The sequence below is a fragment of the Lipotes vexillifer genome, unplaced genomic scaffold (assembly GCF_000442215.2).
Source record: "Lipotes vexillifer unplaced genomic scaffold, Lipotes_vexillifer_v1.1 scaffold470, whole genome shotgun sequence".
Taxonomy (NCBI): domain Eukaryota; kingdom Metazoa; phylum Chordata; class Mammalia; order Artiodactyla; family Lipotidae; genus Lipotes; species Lipotes vexillifer.
In genome coordinates this window covers 2,895,955-2,914,796 of record NW_006799533.1, presented here as the reverse complement: position 1 = coordinate 2,914,796, position 18,842 = coordinate 2,895,955, and the positions used below count along the sequence as shown (strand labels likewise).

The window sequence follows — 18,842 nt, the reverse complement described above, 5'->3', positions numbered from 1 at the left end:
GAAGCAGACAGATTAGGGAAAGAAACCTTTCCAGCATGTGCACATGTCATCTAACTCACAAACTCGCAGATATTAAACTTAGGACACAATAGAACATGTTATGGTATTTTTCATAATTGTGGGTAATCTGTGGCCTTCGTGAATATTTTAACCCACCTTGCTTATCAAAATGTGTAAATTTTAAAATTAAACAGTAGTTTATGCACTTCATCCTTATATAGTATTTTGGGATATTCAAACTTGGCACTTCTTAGTGATCATCTTGTCCAGGGGAATGTTTAGTTAGAAATAAATTTGTAATTTAAAAACTTCCTAGGAAAAAAACTCCAGGCCCAGCTGGCTTCACTGGTGAATTCTACCATACTTTAAGAAAAAAATAATACTCAAAGAAATAATGATACTTAGTCAAATTCTTTTAGAAATTAAATGAAGAAGGCATATTTCCCAACTAATTTTATGAAACTGGAATGGCCCCAATACCAAAATCGAAGTTATTACAAAAAGAAAACTAATCTAGTATCCCTTATGATCATAGATGGAAAAATCCTTTAAAAATATTTGCAAATTAACTATGTAAAAAGGATAGTATATTATAACCATGTGAGGTTTATCATAAGAATGCAGAGTTGGTTGAACATTAGAAAATCAATCAGTTTGATTCACCATTATTTATACATTACAAAAGAAAAACTATGATCATCCCAATAGATGCAGAAAAAAACATTTGACAAAATTCAGTCATAATATAAATTCTCAGCAAATTAGAGATAGGAAGGAGCTTCCTCCTCTGGTAAAGGACATCCATGACAAACATAAGCTAATATCATACTTCATTGTAAAAGACTGAACACACTTTTCCCCTAAGATTGGTACAAGATAAGGATGTCAACTCCTCATCCTGCTAGCGGAAATCCTAGCAGTTGCAATAAGATAAGAAAAAATTGGGACTTCCCTGGCAGTCCAGTGGTTAAGACTCCATGCTTCCACTGCAGGGGCATGGGTTCAATCCCTAGTCAGGGAACTAAGATCCCACATGCCAATAAATAAAAAAATAAAAGCTATGCAGATTAGAAAGTAAATAGTGAAACTATCTTTTTTTCATAAACAGTATGGTCATGTATGTAAAAAGCTCAAAAGAATGTACCAAAAAAAAAAAAAATCACTAGAACTAATAAGTTCTCAGGATATAAGGTCAATATAGAAAAACTAATTCTACTTCTGTATATTAGCAGTGAACAATTGGACAGTGTAATAAAAGCACACCATTTATAATATAAAAAATCATGAAGTTGTAAGGATAAATGAAATGTAAAATATGCAAGACCAGTACACTGAACATTACAAAACATTGCAGACAAATTAAAGAATTAAATAAGTAGAGAGATATACCATGTTCATGAATTAGAAGACTTAATATTGTTAAGATGTCCATTCTCTCCAAAGTAATCTATAGAGTTAATGGAATATCTATCAGGCTTTTTTTTTGGTAGAAATTGAGAAGCTGATTCTAGAATTTATATGACTGTGCAAAGGATCTACAGTAGCCAAAACAATTTTGAAAAAGAAGAACAAAGTTGGAGAACTTACACAACCTGATTTCAAGACTTACTGTAAAGCTACAATGATAAAGAAATTATGGCATTGGTATAAGGTTAAATAGATAGATAAATGGAACCAAATAGAACAGAAGTGGACCCACATTTATGTAGCCAATTGTTTTTTTTTTTCCAACGGTGTCAAGATAATTTAATGGGAGAAAGGATAATCTTTTCAACAAATAACCTGGAAAAATTGGATATCCATATGAAAAACAATTAACATTAACTCTCACCTCAGAGTCATACAGAAAAATTAACTTGAAATGGATCAATAATTTAAATGCAAAAATGAAAACTATTGAATTTCTGGAAGAAGCCATAGAAGAAAACCTTTGTGACCTTGAGGATTGGCAAAGATTTCATAGGACACAAAAACTACTAACCATACAAAAAAATGATAAATTACATGTCATTAAAATTAATATCTTCTGGTCTTTGAAAGTTACTATTAAGAAAAAAAAAAGACAAGCCACAGTTGGAAGAAAATATTTATATGACATATATCTGATAAAAGATATATATAAATGTATAAAGAACTCATTTAACACAATAATAAGATGATACCCGGCACTGTAGAAAAATCAGCAAAAGGTTTGAACAGACTTCACAAAAGAAGATTTATGAATAAGGCACATGAAAAGATGTTTAATATCATTAGTCACCAGAAAAATGTAAATTAAAACCACAGGGAAATATCACTGATATCCACCAGAGTTGCTAAAATAAAACAGACAGACACTACCAGTAAGTTATGGAACAACGGGAACTCACCTACCTGGCTAGTGGAAGCATAAAATGGTCGAACCACTTGACAGTTTCTTACGACTCAGTAATGCTACGCCTAGGTATTTGCCCAAGACTTATGAAGACATATGTCCATACAAAGATTTGTGCAAGAATGTTCAGAGCAACTTTTTCAAAATAGCCCCAAACTGGAAACAACCTAAATGCCCTTCAGTAGGTGAGTGGGTGTACAAAACATGGGATATCCATACACAGGATACTACTCCATAATACAAAGGAAAGAGCTGTTGCTAGCTGCAGCAAAATGGAAGAATCTCACAGAAATTATGTTGAGCAAAAGAAGAGGGTCACAAAAAAGTACTTACTGTATGATTCCATTCCTATGATGTTCTAGAATAAAGCAAAAACAATTCTATAATCATAGCAGATCAGTGGTTACCTGAGGTCTGGTTAGGGATGAGAGAATTGACTGTAAGCTCAGGGGAACTTCTTGGGCTGGTGGTTACATGACTGTATGTAGACATTTGGCCATACTCCTCAAATTGTACACCAAAAATGGGTGTGTTAATCATACGAACATTATTCCTAAATACAGTTGTTTTTTTAAGAAAATGAAGTAGAACTGATCCAGCACAAGAAGCTAAGCCTCCTGATTTCAGACACAGTTTGTTTTGGGTTTTTTTTGTTTGTTTGTTTTGATTGTTCCTCCCTCGTTGTTCTCTACAAGATAATGTTGGCTCCTTCCTGTCTCCCACGGAATCCAGTGGGAAGCAAGGCGGGAGTGACTCAAGCCTGGGCGACCAGGAAGGTGATTTGGGAGGAAGATGACACACAGAGCCTCACCTCGGGGCTCTGGGCTTCCTGGATGGGTTTAGTCTTGCTAAGACAGGATGAAGTCATGCCCAGAGAGAGATACAAGTTGGCGTCCAAGGAGGAGGCAGTGGAGCCGGAAAAGAGTCAGAGGAAAAGCCATTAGAGATGCAGAACGACCAAGAGAAAGGTTGTATAGGACCATGGTGGAGAGTCTTTTCCCATAAGGAATAGGGTCGGAAGTACTGAGGTGGGTGAGGACTAATTGATCTCAGTAAAATGAACACCAGATGCACGGCTTTGAAGTCAGGTTGGGAAGGAATCCAGTGCTCCTGTTTACCAGCTCAGTGACTTTGGACAATTTATTTAACTTCACTCAAACCTAATTTTTTAATATAGTATATAGACAAATAGTAGTTTTTACCTGAGATTCACTCTGAGCATTCAATGAGAAATATAGTATTTAGACAAATATAGTATAGAAATATAGTATATAGACAAATAGTAGTTTTTACCTGAGATTCACTCTGAGCATTCAATGAGAAACTGTGTATGAAGAACTTAGCACAGGCCTGACTATACATTAGATTCTGATGTTATTATCATTAACAAGTTATAATTTAATTTTTTCGTAACTAATACTAAGTATTTTCTGTGTGCCAGATGTTGTGCCATCACCTCATTCAATAGGTGACTTCCTGGGGTGACATCATGCACTGGGGGTATAGGAGCCCCAGCAGTACGGCTCATAGCCTGGTCTCCACTTCTTCTGAACCAGCATTTCCAGAGGGAAAGAAGGGGCCTGCAAGGGGCTCAGAGAGTGAACAAGAGGGAGGAAAGCTATGGCAGGTTGTAGAATGTCCTTTGAGGAAATTTGGAGGTAGAGACAAGAGACAAGTGAGTAGCAAAGTCAAGGTGGGATTCCTGGGAGAGACCTGACCACTGAGCCTCTATCGAGATTGTCTCAGGCAATGATCAGAACGTCTGAGACTCATTCAGCAGCGTACATGTACTAAGTGATTGCTGTATGCTCTTAGAATTCTCCCTATTTTTGTACAAAGAAATATTATATCACCTCCAGGGAGGCTGAGTCTAGCCTCATCTGCCTTGGTTCCACAGCATGCTGTTTGCCAAGCAGTCCTGGCTCCAGGAGAGCAGGCATTGCGCCTTGGAATTCTCAAACTTCTGGCAGTGCCAGAAGTGGGTACCTCATTTTCATTATTCCAGTGACGTGTCCTGAGGAGATGGGTGCAAAGGTCCAGCACCCACTCCATCCACCTCCTGTTGCCCACAGTGTTGACCACCACAGGCTGAAATGGGGAGGAAATATGCAAGAGCTCAGGCCAGCCCTTCCCCATACCAACCGTTCAGTGAAACTTCAAGCAGTTTAACAGATTGCTGAAAACCACCCCTGAACAAGCAGTTTCCGTTTCCCACCATGATCATGAGGAAAGAGAAAGCGTCATTCTGTGTAATTCTAGCAGAGTCACATGTGGCGAGTCTGCATCTGGCCGTGGGAATTCCCGTGGTCACAAAGGTAACTCCTGCATGGAGGCGGGAGGCCGGAGTGGAAGAGCTGCGTCTGCTGACTGCACAGAAAGCAAGAAACCCTGTGAATGAAGTGTTACCAAGGAAATAACGGCTTAATATCATATGCCATGTATGACATTAAGTCGTTAGATTACATAAAGCTCGCTGGATTGTGAGGAGAGGAAGTATAATTTATATGAGATGAAACTTTTATCTCCATAAAGGGCCAGATTGAGCCTATCATAAATCTAAATTCCCCTGAAATAGCTATGGCTACATTGGTAATACATTAAAAGATAGATATATCTTTTCTTCTTTCTCCACTAATCCCACCAGAACAGCACTAAATAGTTAACAAGATTCTGTTCCTGAATGAATGCAATGAAGTTCATAGGCACCTGCATTTAGCTTCAATTTTCTTTCTTGGGATTTCCATTTTTATTTTAGAAAAGGAGTCTTTCATTGAAAACACTGAGGTGAGCTTAAAATTATTCAGAAAAATTAAGATTGCTCGGTGTGTTAATTTGCTGATTTTTAAAAATTACCTTTTGAGACGATGACTAGATTTATTGTGGTGACCATTTCAGAATGTGTATAAATATCAAATCACTACACCTGAAACTTAATATGATACTGTATGTCAGTTATACTTCAATTAAAAAATTACCTTTCCTCCAGATTTATCTGTAGAATTGTTTTCAGTTTTATTGAGAAATAATTGACATATATTACTGTGTAGGTTTAAGTTGTACAAAATGATGGTTTGATTTACATATATTTTGAAATGACTATCAGTAGATTTAGTTAACATCCACCATCTCGTATAGATACAATAAAAAGAAGAGAAAAAAAATTTCTCCTTGTGATAAGAACAGTTTGTATAATTTGATAGTTCTCTTAAATTCCCACTCATTTAATAGTTGGTTGAGATCTGAGGTATCCCAGTTCTGTTTAGGGATTTTTTTTCATGTCTCAAGTATGTTCCCAGGGTTATAAATTGAGTTTTTCAAAAGTGTAAAATATTAGGATTTTTTTTTTTTTTGTGACCACGCCTCATGGCTTATGGGACCTTAGTTCACCAACTAGAGATTGAACCCAGGCCCTGGCAGTAAAAGCACTGGACTGACAGGGAATTCCCTGAAATATTTTAAAACTGTTACCTTGTATACGGTATAAACTTACGAGTTTCTTTTTTGTTTAATCCACTGCATTTTTTTTTTCTTTTAATTTAATCCAGAAATAGACAAGAAGAAATATTACAAGTACAGCAAAGAGAAGACATTAAAATGGCTGGAAAAAAAGGTACGGTACCTCTCCAATGCCTTGTGGCAGAAAGAGTTTAACGCTCCTTTTTAAACATATTTAGAGAAGGTAGTAAGCCTGACCCCAAAGACCATCTTGAACATCCAACTGCAAGAGAGAAGCTGTACAGAGACCTCCAAGTGGGCGAAGAATCTTTGGCTTTTCATTCTCCCTAATTCATGTATTTTTCTAGCTTGATGTGTTCCTTTGACCTGCATCCCCATTTCCCTGTGGTCCTCACCAGTGAGAATGAAGAAGTTCTTGCTATGTGTTGGTGTAGACTTGAGTCTTTCAAGCCAGGTAATACCAGGGCTACGTGCACTTGATGCTGTCAGTCCTATAGGCGTCTCAGAGGTCGACGTTGCTCACACATGACCCACAGGGGACCAGGCAGATGGGATTCAGGCTTAGTGTCTGGATGCTGAAGAGGGGTCATCTTTCAGGCAAACCCTGTATCTTAGTGATCCTAAGAATTAGACCAATATAAGGTCTTGGGCAGTGTTTTTCAAATGGATTTAGTGGATCACAATCAGTATTTCTCTTAGAATGGAATGGAATAGAATAGGATAGGATATATTAAAAGATAGCACAGAGTATGGGCAGGTATTAAGTATGACTGTATGAAACGTACTTATATATGTTTTGGGGTATTGGGTTGCTGTGTATTTCTTATTATGGGTATAGTAAAGGAAAAAACAAAAAAGCTACTGGTCTAAGGATATTGCATACTTTCACTGTGATAAAGAATCTTGCCAGACCAGATCTATGGATGACAAAGTTTTTGTAAGTTCAGTGGGTACCAGTTCTAGTAATGATTCCTAAGATTCTCTTCTATCTTGTATGTGAAAAACATGTTTGTAATATCATGTTACTGAGCACATTGGGAACTTGGGAACATAGAAATGAACCTTGCAGAATTAATCAGGTTCTTATGTACAGAGTGGTGAAAAGATTTGAAAAGTACCCATGTTTCACTTTTCATTTGCTTTAATGGTAAGTAGTATTTGCATTAGTAGAATTCTGTGTAGGTGAAGAATGAGAAGTACTGAGCAGAAACTTGGCATTTTGTTTTTGCTCTTAGCAAATGATAATGACACAAAATAGCAAAGTGAGGTTTATGTTTATTGATTGTGTTTCCTTTCTTAAATTCCTAGGAAGTGAGAAATTTATATTATTTATTCTATTTAGAAAATCATTACATATAAGCTTTGTGCCATTTTCTGTACTAAGAGCTTAACATACATTAACTCATTTAATCCTCACAACAGTACTATGAGATAGGTACTATCTTTATCCCCCTCTCGTAGATAGAGGCACAGAGAGGTTAAGTAACTAGCCCATGGTCACAGAGCAAACCCAAGCAGCCTGCCTCCAGAGTCAGTGCTCTCATATTGTGTAGGCCTTAGGAAGTCCATGTACTGAGCTCATCCCCTAGTGCTGTCACTACCCTTCACCTTTCTTCAGATGTGCAGCTCTCTCTCATCTTGTGATATATCTGGTGAAGGTATTTCTAGATCCTCAGCTACTTCTTCCTGGATCTTAACTGGATTGAGGACTGTCTGGAAAGTCATGGGGTTTCTAAAGTTAGTTGAAAATACCCTTATATTCCCCTTTCCGTTATTTCATAGGTTAATCAGACTATGGCAGCGTTAAAAACCAATAATGTAAATGTCGGTGCCCGGGTACAGTCTACTGCATTTTTCTCTGGTGACCCGGTTTCCAGTGACAAGGAAGGTAAGTAAATCATTTCATCAGAAATTATTTTTATCTGGAGTAAGTTGCTGACCAGAGTAAATGCCAGTCTTATGATTTTAAAATCTTAATGTCTCAGAAGCTTCACATTCTTGCCGATGTGTTCTCATAGATCTTGTGGCAGGTGTGCATTTTATTTCAGAGCCAAGTAGTATTTCTGCCGTAGTTCACTTCTTTCACTAATTGATAACTTAAGTCATTCATTCAAGAAATATATATTTTGCGCTAACAGTAATAATAGCCCTAACAACCCTGGCTATCATTTATTGAGGGTGTGTTGTGTGTCAAGCCTTTTACTAAGCTGCCAGTGTGCACACATTAGCCCATCTGACCCTCCATCTAAGTCTCATTTTACAGTGAGAGTCCTGAGGCTGTGTCCAAAGTCACACAGCTAGTAAATGGTAGAGCTGAGCTACTAATGGAGCTTGCCTGACCCTTAAGCCCACACTCATAACCTGCTTGTTGTACTGTTCGTGTGGCACAAGGATTTCCAATGAGCTGTATCTGTTTGCATCTTACTCTCAAGAAGCTTAGGTCCTACTGTAGGTCTCAATATTTTGATTTTAGATGAAACTTTATTCAATTGGCAATCTTTTCTTTTAGGTTATTAAGGTAAATTTTTTGCTTTTTTACAGTGTAGTGTCCTCTTATTTTTATATGTGTAGTTGGATAAAAACAACTATCTAATACAATTAACTTTCTGAAATGGTAGGACAGACATTATTCTGACTTTAAGCTCCAGTTCAGTGTTCCCCTGTTCTAGTATGCAACTCCAAAACATCAGAGTTTCATCATTTAAAAAAAAAAAAAAAAAAGAACTAGGAACGGTGGCCTGTTGGTAATTCAGGCAATCTTCAACTCGCAGAAATCCACCTTACAGTACGTTGTACATATGGATAATAGCTGGCTCCTGCCATTCTGGGAGTGGTAGACTTGCCCTTGACATCTGGGTTTACCAGCTATCAGTGTCTTTGATTGATTGGCTTTAACAGAAGAAGAGGAGGGACTGAGTCAAATGGCTGGACAGATAGACAGATGCATGGATTGATGGATAGATGGATGGATGGATAAAACTATAGATTTTTGTTAAAGTAGGAGAAGGGGTGTTAGAGGTTATTTAGACAGATCTTCTCATTTTAAAAATGAAAAACTGTGGTCTTAGAGAAGCAGATGACTTATTCAAGGTCACCCATCCTAGCTAGCAGGCCAGGTCTTCTGCTCTGAGGCCAGTGTGTGTACCAATCTCTAAATATGAGTCTGGGCTTGGCTATATGACCACTTAGGTTCCCAGCCATAAAGTAAGCTTTATACTCTGCATTCTTTCCTTTTTTAGATCTTTAGCTTGATATGCTACCAGAAGAAGCAAACAGATGATATATTGGCTTTCTTAAAATAACTTTCTTTGTCTATTCATGACTCATTAGATAATTACTAACTCAGAACCATGAGCATATTTTAAGAAGGGTCCAGTGATAAGTTTCAGTTCTGTGCTGGCAGTGAAAATCTCTTACTGAAGGCTTTTTGAGATGAGGTGGACCAGGCAGCAGTCACTTTCTAAGTAATACTGAGGCAAATTGTTATCCTAACGTTGAAGGTAGAAGAGAAAGGAAAAAAAGAAGAAAATGAATATCCCAGCAACAAACCTGGGATATTGCTTTTGGTAGTTTATATCCCCTTGTGATTATCCCATCTATTAAGTTTGATTATCCCCTAGTATTCTACAAAAAATACTGAATTAAGGAACAGAGCTTTAAAACAGATTTTCTCTTATGTTCTGTATTTAATTGATACCAGACTTTCATTTTAGTACTGAGAATCCAAATGATTATACTCTCTGCTGAGTTTTGTTTTTTTCTATTTTTAAGGCATTTTATTAGTTTGGGGGTATATATAAAATTCAGGACTCTTATAAAGCAAGTACTTAATAGAGACATATCATGTATTATTTCTCTTAAATGAGAATACTCATTTACTGTTCAATAATTAGATTTATTTTATATTGAAACAGACCTAGAAAAGATTAGTCTTTTAAAAAGACATGAATATTTCATATTGTTACATCTGATTTTTGAACTTTATTTGTATTCAAGGGCCTCAGCTAAGAAAAGAACCCTGAGTTTTTACCTGTTATTTAGTGGGCATCTACTGTATTGTGCTTGATTATCTCATCATATCTTTGATATCATCCTACATATCCATCCATCAGATTACCCCACTACTGTGACAGATAGATATGAGCATCGCCGTTTCACAAAAAAAAGCTTAAGTGACTCTCTAAGGCCAGACAGTGCCAGAATTTGAACTCTGGTCAATTTGATTGTAAAACTACCATAATTATTACTAACTTTTTTTTTCATTCTCCATTCTGTTTCTTTCAGAGGATTATATTTGTTATGCCCATGGTCTGATATCTGATTACATCCCTAAAGAATTGAGTGATGACTTATCTAAATATTTAAAGTAAGTATGGTTCAGCTTTAGTCATAACTAAGCATAATTGTGCTTCTTGGTTTCCAAGAAATAGGGTTTCTTTATGGCTTATATCACTTTTTCTGATAAGAGATTATTCTTGAGTTATGTCATAGACTGTATGATTTGGAGGTGATTTTTAATGGATAGTTTTTTGATTGGAACAAGCTGACTTAATGGATACTAGTTGTAGGAACCCCTGAGTGTTAGGATTGGGGTTATCGGTTGTTTTGATATTAGAGGGTAAACTGTGTTAAAATTTTATCCCCAGCCAGACTTAACTAATTTGGTTCATGGGAAAGAAAGAGTAGATGGCAGAATAGAATATTTTTGAAAGTTATATTTAAAGGTTTTGTACCATTTTTATTATCATTAGATGTTCACTAAGTATTTTTATTATGCCCAACACTTGGAACTCAATGAAGAATGAAGCACAACCTGTGTCTTTGAGGGGGAAGAAGGGTTTGAGAATGACTTGATTTGTGTTCCTTCCTTCATAATGATCTTTAATAAAATATAAAGACTTTATCTTAGGCTGAAAAAAAATGTTTATTTTCTGTATTTTAGCAACTGTTGTTCAGATTTCACATGTGTGATGATTTAATAGCCTTTCCTGATTCTTATAATAATTTTTTCCTCTGATACATGAATATAAGATGACTTTTTAATAGATACAGTTGCTGCTTTTAGGAAATTGCATCTTAGGTCCTACTTTGAAAAAACAATTAGTAGGTACTGGTTTCTGTACTATAGTAATATAGTATGTTGAAAGCCTGCTTTGAATTGATAAACATATACTTCTGTTTAATATTTTCCTGGATTTCTTTGTACCTGCTTATCTTGTTAGAGACCTTATGTCTTTGTATTCCATTATTTTTTATATTCTTTTTTTTTAACATCTTTATTGGCGTATAATTGCTTTACAATGGTGTGTTAGTTTCTGCTTTACAACAAAATGAATCAGTTATATATATACATATGTTCGCATATCTCTTCCCTCTTGCGTCTCCCTCCCTCCCAGCCTCCCTATCCCACCCCTCCAGGCGATCTCAAAGCACTGAGCAGATCTCCCTGTGCTATGCGGCTGCTTCCCACTAGCTATCTGCCTTACATTTGGTAGTGTATATATGTTCATGCCTCTCTCTCACTTTGTCACAGCTTACCCTTCCCCCCTCCCCATATCCTCAAGTCCATTCTCTAGTAAGTCTGTGTCTTTATTCCTGTCTTACCCCTAGGCTCTTCATGACTTTTTTTTTAACTTAAATTCCATATATATGTGTTAGCATACGGTATTTGTCTCTCTCTTTCTGACTTACTTCACTCTGTATGACAGACTCTAGGTCTATCCACCTCACTACAAATAGTTCAATTTCGTTTCTTTTTATGGCTGAGTAATATTCCATGGTATATATGTGCCACATCTTCTTTATCCATTCATCCAATGATGGACACTTAAATTGTTTCCATCTCCGGGCTATTGTAAATAGAGCTGCAATGAACATTTTAGTACATGACTCTCTTTGAATTATGGTTTTCTCAGGGTATATGCCCAGTAGTGGGATTGCTGGGTCATATGGTAGTTCTATTTGTAGTTTTTTAAGGAACCTCCATACTGTTCTCCATAGTGGCTGTATCAATTTACATTCCCACCAACAGTGCAAGAGTGTTCCCTTTTCTCCACACCCTCTCCAGCATTTATTGTTTCTAGATTTTTTGATGATGGCCATTCTGACTGGTGTGAGATGATATCTCATTGTAGTTTTGATTTGCATTTCTCTAATGATTAGTGATGTTGAGCATTCTTTCATGTGTTTGTTGGCAGTCTGTATATCTTCTTTGGAGAAATGTCTATTTAGGTCTTCTGCCCATTTTTGGATTGGGTTGTTTATTTTTTTGTTATTGAGCTGCATGAGCTGCCTGTAAATTTTAGAGATTAATCCTTTGTCAGTTGATTCATTTGCAAATATTTTCTCCCATTCTGAGGGCTGTCTTTTGGTCTTGTTTATGGTTTCCTTTGCTGTGCAAAAGCTTTGAAGTTTCATTAGGTCCCATTTGTTTATTTTTGTTTTTATCTCCATTACTCTAGGAGATGGGTCAAGAAGGATCTTGCTGTGATTTATGTCATAGAGTGTTCTGCCTATGTTTTCCTCTAAGAGTTTGATAGTTTCTGGCCTTACATTTAGGTCTTTAATCCATTTTGAGCTTATTTTTGTGTATGGTGTTAGGGAGTGATCTAATCTCATACTTTTACATGTACCTGTCCAGTTTTCCCAGCACCACTTATTGAAGGGGCTGTCCTTTCTCCACTGTATATTCCTGCCACCTTTATCAAAGATAAGGTGACCATATGTGCATGGGTTTATCTCTGGGCTTTCTATCCTATTCCATTGATCTATCTTTCTGTTTTTGTGCCAGTACCATACTGTCTTGATTACTGTAGCTTTGTAGTATAGTCTGAAGTCAGGCAGCCTGATTCCTCCAGCTCCATTTTTTGTTCTCAAGATTGCTTTGGCTATTCGGGGTCTTTTGTGTTTCCATACAAATTGTGAAATTTTTTGTTCTAGTTCTGTGAAAAATGCCAGTGGTAGTTTGATAGGGATTGCATTGAATCTATAGATTGCTTTGGGAAGTAGAGTCATTTTCACAATGTTGATTCTTCCAATCCAAGAACATGGTATATCTCTCCATCTGTTTGTATCATCTTTAATTTCTTTCATCAGTGTCTTATAATTTTCTGCATACAGGTCTTTTGTCTCCTTAGGTAGGTTTATTCCTAGATATTTTATTCTTTTTGTTGCAATGGTAAATGGGAGTGTTTTCTTGATTTCACTTTCAGATTTTTCATCATTAGTATATAGGAATGCCAGAGATTTCTGTGCATTAATTTTGTATCCTGCTACTTTACCAAATTCATTGATTAGCTCTAGTAGTTTTCTGGTAGCATCTTTAGGATTCTCTATGTATAGTATCATGTCATCTGCAAACAGTGACAGCTTTACTTCTTCTTTTCCGATTTGGATTCCTTTTATTTCCTTTTCTTCTCTGATTGCTGTGGCTAAAACTTCCAAAACTATGTTGAATAAGAGTGGTGAGAGTGGGCAACCTTGTCTTCTTCCTGATCTTAGTGGAAATGCTTTCAGTTTGTCACCATTGAGGACAGTGTTGGCTGTGGTTTTGTCATAAATGGCCTTTATTATGTTGCGGAAAGTTCCCGCTATGCCTACTTTCTGGAGGTTTTTTATCACAAATGGGTGTTGAATTTTGTCGAAAGCTTTCTCTGCATCTATTGAGATGATCATATGGTTTTTCTCCCTCAGTTTGTTAATATGGTGTATCACGTTGATTGACTTGCGTATATTGAAGAATCCTTGCATTCCTGGAATAAACCCCACTTGATCATGGTGTATGATCCATTTAATGTGCTGTTGGATTCTGTTTGCTAGTATTTTGTTGAGGATTTTTGCATCTGTGTTCATCAGTGATATTGGCCTGTAGTTTTCTTTCTTTGTGACATCCTTGTCTGGTTTTGGTATCAGGGTGATGGTGGCCTCATAGAATGAGTTTGGGAGTGTTCTTCCCTCTGCTATATTTTGGAAGAGTTTCAGAAGGATAGGTGTTAGCTCTTCTGTAAATGTTTGATAGAATTCGCTTGTGAAGCCATCTGGTCCTGGGCTTTTGTTTGTTGGAAGATTTTTAATTACAGTTTCAATTTCAGTGCTTGTGATTGGTCTGTTCATATTTTCAATTTCTTCCTGATTCAGTCTTGGCAGGTTGTGCATTTCTAAGAATTTGTCCATTTCTTCCAGGTTGTCCATTTTATTGGCATAGAGTTGCTTGTTGTAATCTCTCATGATCTTTTGTATTTCTGCAGTGTCAGTTGTTACTTCTTTTTCATTTTTAATTTTACTGATTTGAGTCCTCTCCCTTTTTTCTTGATGAGTCTGGCTAATGGTTTATCAATTTTGTTTATCTTGTCAAAGAACCAGCTTTTAGTTTTATTAATCTTTGCTATCGTTTCCTTTGTTTCTTTTTCATTTATTTCTGATCTGATTTTTATGATTTCTTTCCTTCTGCTAACTTTGGAGTGTTTTTGTTCTTCTTTCTCTAATTGCTTGAGGTGCAAGGTTAGGTTGTTTATTCGAGATGTTTCCTGCTTCTTAAGGTGGGCTTGTATTGCTATAAACTTCCCTCTTAGAACTGCTTTTGCTGCATCCCATAGGTTTTGGGTCGTTGTATCTCCATTGTCATTTGTTTCTAGGTATTTTTTAATTTCCTCTTTGATTTCTTCAGTGATCACTTCGTTATTAAGTAGTGTATTGTTTAGCCTCCATGTGTTTGTATTTTTTACAGATCTTTTCCTGTAATTGATATCTAGTCTCATGGCGTTGTGGTCGGAAAAGATACTTGATACAACTTCAGTTTTCTTAAATTTACCAAGGCTTGATTTGTGACCCAAGATATGATCTATCCTGGAGAATGTTCCATGAGCACTTGAGAAAAATGTGTATTCTGTTGTTTTTGGATGGAATGTCCTATAAACATCCATTAAGTCCATCTTGTTTAATGTATCATTTAAAGCTTGTGTTTCCTTATTTATTTTCATTTTGGATGATCTGTCCATTGGTGAAAGTGGGGTGTTAAAGTCCCCTAATATGAATGTGTTACTCTCGATTTCCCCTTTTACGGCTGTTAGTATTTGCCTTATGTATTGAGGTACTCCTATGCTGGGTGCATAAATATTTACAATTGTTATTTCTTCTTCCGGGATCGATCCCTTGATCATTATGTAGTGTCCTCCTTTGTCTCTTCTAATAGTCTTTATTTTAAAGTCTTATTTTCTCTGATATGAGAATTGCTACTCCAGCTTTCTTTTGGTTTCCATTTGCATATCTTTTTCCATCCCCTTACTTTTAGTCTGTATGTGTCTCTTGGTCTGAAGTGGGTCTCTTGTAGACAGCAAATATATGGGTCTTGTTTTTGTATCCATTCAGCCAATCTGTGTCTTTTGGTGGGAGCATTTAGTCCATTTACATTTAAGGTAATTATCGATATGTATGTTCCTATTCCCATTTTCTTAATTGTTTTGGGTTCGTTGTTGTAGGTCTTTTCCTTCTCTTGTGTTTCTTGCCTAGAGAAGTTCCTTTAGCAGTTGTTGTAAAGCTGGTTTGGTGGTGCTGAACTCTCAGCTTTTGCTTGGCTGGTAAAGGTTTTAATTTCTCCATCAAATCTGAATGAGATCCTTGCTGGGTAGAGTAATCTTGGTTGCAGGTTTTTCTCCTTCATCACTTTCAGTATGTCCTGCCACTCCCTTCTGGCTTGTAGAGTTTCTGCTGAGAGATCAGCTGTTAACCTTATGGGGATTCCCTTGTGTGTTATTTGTTGTTTTTCCCTTGCTGCTTTTAATATGCTTTCTTTGTATTTAGTTTTTGACAGTTTGATTAATATGTGTCTTGGCGTATTTCTCCTTGAATTTATCCTGTATGGGACTCTCTGTGCTTCCTGGACTTGATTAACGATTTCCTTTCCCATATTAGGGAAGTTTTCAACTATAATCTCTTCAAATATTTTCTCAGTCCCTTTCTTTTTCTCTTCTTCTTCTGGAACCCCTATAATTCGAATGTTGGTGCGTTTAATGTTGTCCCAGAGGTCTCTGAGACTGTCCTCAGTTCTTTTCATTCTTTTTTCTTTATTCTGCTCTGCAGTAGTTATTTCCACTATTTTATCTTCCAGGTCACTTATCCGTTCTTCTGCCTCATTTATTCTGCTATTGATCCCATCTAGAGTATTTTTCATTTCATTTATTGTGTTGTTCATCATTGTCTGTTTCATCTTTATTTCTTCTAGGTCCTTGTTAACTGCTTCTTGCATTTTGTCCATTCTATTTCCAAGATTTTGGATCATCTTTACTATCATTATTCTGAATTCTTTTTCAGGTAGACTGCCTATTTCCTCTTCATTTGTTAGGTCTGGTGGGTTTTTATCTTGCTCCTTCATCTGCTGTGTGTTTTTCTGTCTTCTCATTTTGCTTATCTTACTGTGTTTGGGGTCTCCTTTTTGCAGGCTGCAGGTTCGTAGTTCCCGTTGTTTTTGGTGTCTGTCCCCAGTGGCTAAGGTTGGTTCAGTGGGTTGTGTAGGCTTCCTGGTGGAGGGGACTAGTGTCTGTGTTCTCGTGGATGAGGCTGGATCTTGTCTTTCTGGTGGGCAGGTCCACGTCTGGTGGTGTGTTTTGGGGTGTCTGTGGACTTATTATGATCTTAGGCAGCCTCTCTGCTAATGGGTGGGGTTGTGTTCCTGTCTTGCTAGTTGTTTGGCATAGGATGTCCAGCACTGTAGCTTGCTGGTGGTTGAGTGAAGCTGGGTGATAGTGTTGAGATGGAGATCTCTGGGAGATTTTCACCGTTTGATATTATGTGGAGCTGGGAGGTCTCTTGTGGACCAGTGTCCTGAAGTTGGCTCTCCCACCTCAGAGGCACAGCACTGACTCCTGGTTGCAGCACCAAGAGCCCTTCATCTGCGTGGCTCAGAATAAAAGGGAGAAAAAGTAGAAAGAAAGAATTAGTAGAAGTAGAAAGAAAGAGAAGAAAGAAAAGAAAGGAAGGAAGCAAGGAAGAGAAAGAAAGGAGGGAGGGAGGGAGGAAGGAAGGAGGGAAGGAAGGATAAAAAGAAAGAAAGAAGATAAAGTAAAATAAAGTAAGATAAAATATAAAGTTATTAAAATAAAAAAATAATTATTAAGAGAAAAAAATGGAGGGATAGAGCCGTAGGACAAATGGTAGAAGCAAAGCTGTACAGACAAAATTTCACATAGAAGCATACACATACACAGTCACAAAAAGAGGAAAAGGGGAAAACATCATAAATCTTGCTCTCAAAGTCCACCTCCTCAATTTGTGATGATTTGTTGTCTAAAGGAGGGAAGGAAGGAAAGAAAGAATGAAGATAAAGTAAAATAAAATAAAGTTATTAAAATAAAAAGTAATTATTAAGATAAAAAAAACAAAACGGACGGATAGAACCCTCGGACAAATGGTGGAAGCAAAGCTATACAGACAAAATCTCACACAGAAGCATACACATACACATTCACAAAAAAAGGAAAAGGGGGAAAAATCATAAATCTTGCTCTCAAAGTCCACCTCCTCAATTTGGGATGATTCGTTGTCTATTTATGTATTCCACAGATGCAGGGTACATCAAGTTGATTGTGGAGCTTTAATCCGCTGCTTCTGAGGCTGCTGGGAGAGATTTCCCTTTCTCTTCTTTGTTCTCACAGCTCCCAGGGGCTCAGCTTTGGATTTGGCCCCACCTCTGCATGTAGGTCGCCGGAGGGCGTGTGTTCTTCGCTCAGACAGGACGGGGTTAAAGGAGTAGCTGACTCGGGGGCTCTGGCTCACTCAGGCCAGGGGGAGGGAGGGGCACGGAATGCGGGGCGAGCCTGCGGCGGCAGAGGCCAACATGACGTTGCACCAGCCTGAGGCGCACCGTGCGTTCTCCCGGGGAAGTTGTCCCGGGACCCTGACAGTGGCGGGCTGCACAGGCTCCCCGGAAGGGGGGGTGTGGATAGTGACCTGTGCTCGCACACAGGCTTCTTGGTGGCGGCAGCAGCAGCTTTAGCGTCTCATGCCCGTTTCTGGGGTCCGCACTTTTAGCCGCGGCTCGCGCCCGTCTCTGGAGCTCCTTTAAGCAGCGCTCTTAATCCCCTCTCCTTGCGCACCAGGAAACAAAGAGGGAAGAAAAAGTCTCTTGCCTCTTCGGCAGGTCCAGACTTTTCCCCGGACTCCCTCCCGGCTAGCCGTGGTGCACTAACCCCCTGCAAGCTGTGTTCACGCCGCCAACCCCAGTCCTCTCCCTGCGCTCCGACCAAAGCCTGAGCCTCAGCTCCCAGCCCCGCCCGCGCCGGCGGGTGAGCAGACAAGCCTCTAGGGCTGGTGAGTGCCGGTCGGCCCCGATACTCTGTGCGGGAATCTCTCCGCCTTGCCCCCCGCACCCCAGCTACTGCGCTTTCTGCTGCGGCGCCGAAGCTTCCCCCTCCGCCACCCGCAGTCTCCGCCCGCGAAGGGGCTTCCTAGTGTGTGGAAACCTTTCCTCCTTCACAGCTCCCTCCCACTGGTGCAGGTCCCGTCCCTATCCTTTTGCCTCTGTTTATTCTTTTTTCTTTTGCCCTACCCAGGTACGTGGGAGGTTTCTTGCCTTTTGGGAGGTCTGAGGTCTTCTGCCAGCGTTCAGTAGGTGTTCTGTAGGAGCTGCTCCACGTGTAGATGTATCCCTGGTGTATCAGTGGGGAGGAATGTGATCTCCGTGTCTTACTCCTCTGCCATCTTCCCGGAAGCACTCCCTATTTTTTTTGTATTCTTTACTGCTGAAATTTTTAAGTTTTGGTTAAAGACTTGAGGAGAAAGATATGTCAATTAAACTTTAATAGAAGAAAAGTAAAGTTTGTATGACTTTTTGTCAACAGTTAAAATAATTTTCACTTTTGTATATATTCTAGATTCATCATTTATGATGAAAAAATACAGTACCAAAATGCAAATTTTTAGAGGCTAAAGAAAAGCAGTTCCATTTCAGCAAATGACTTCTCATTTTGTTTTTTCTCAGACAATCCCAATACTTAGAATTAAGGAGGCATGAACATTT

At 38.1% G+C, this 18,842-nt stretch overlaps 1 protein-coding gene across 2 annotated transcripts in view; it reads left to right on the top strand.

Moving 5' to 3' along the window:
* The window catches only part of RNASEH2B (ribonuclease H2 subunit B), an 81,092-nt gene that overhangs the window by 39,744 nt on the left and 22,506 nt on the right, over window positions 1-18,842 (top strand). For both annotated transcript variants that reach the window (XM_007471689.1, XM_007471690.1), the window contains exons 6-8: window positions 5,920-5,984; window positions 7,613-7,718; window positions 10,115-10,196. In XM_007471689.1, coding sequence (XP_007471751.1) covers window positions 5,920-5,984; window positions 7,613-7,718; window positions 10,115-10,196 — 253 coding nt within the window. The remainder of the gene's footprint in view (window positions 1-5,919; window positions 5,985-7,612; window positions 7,719-10,114; window positions 10,197-18,842) is intronic.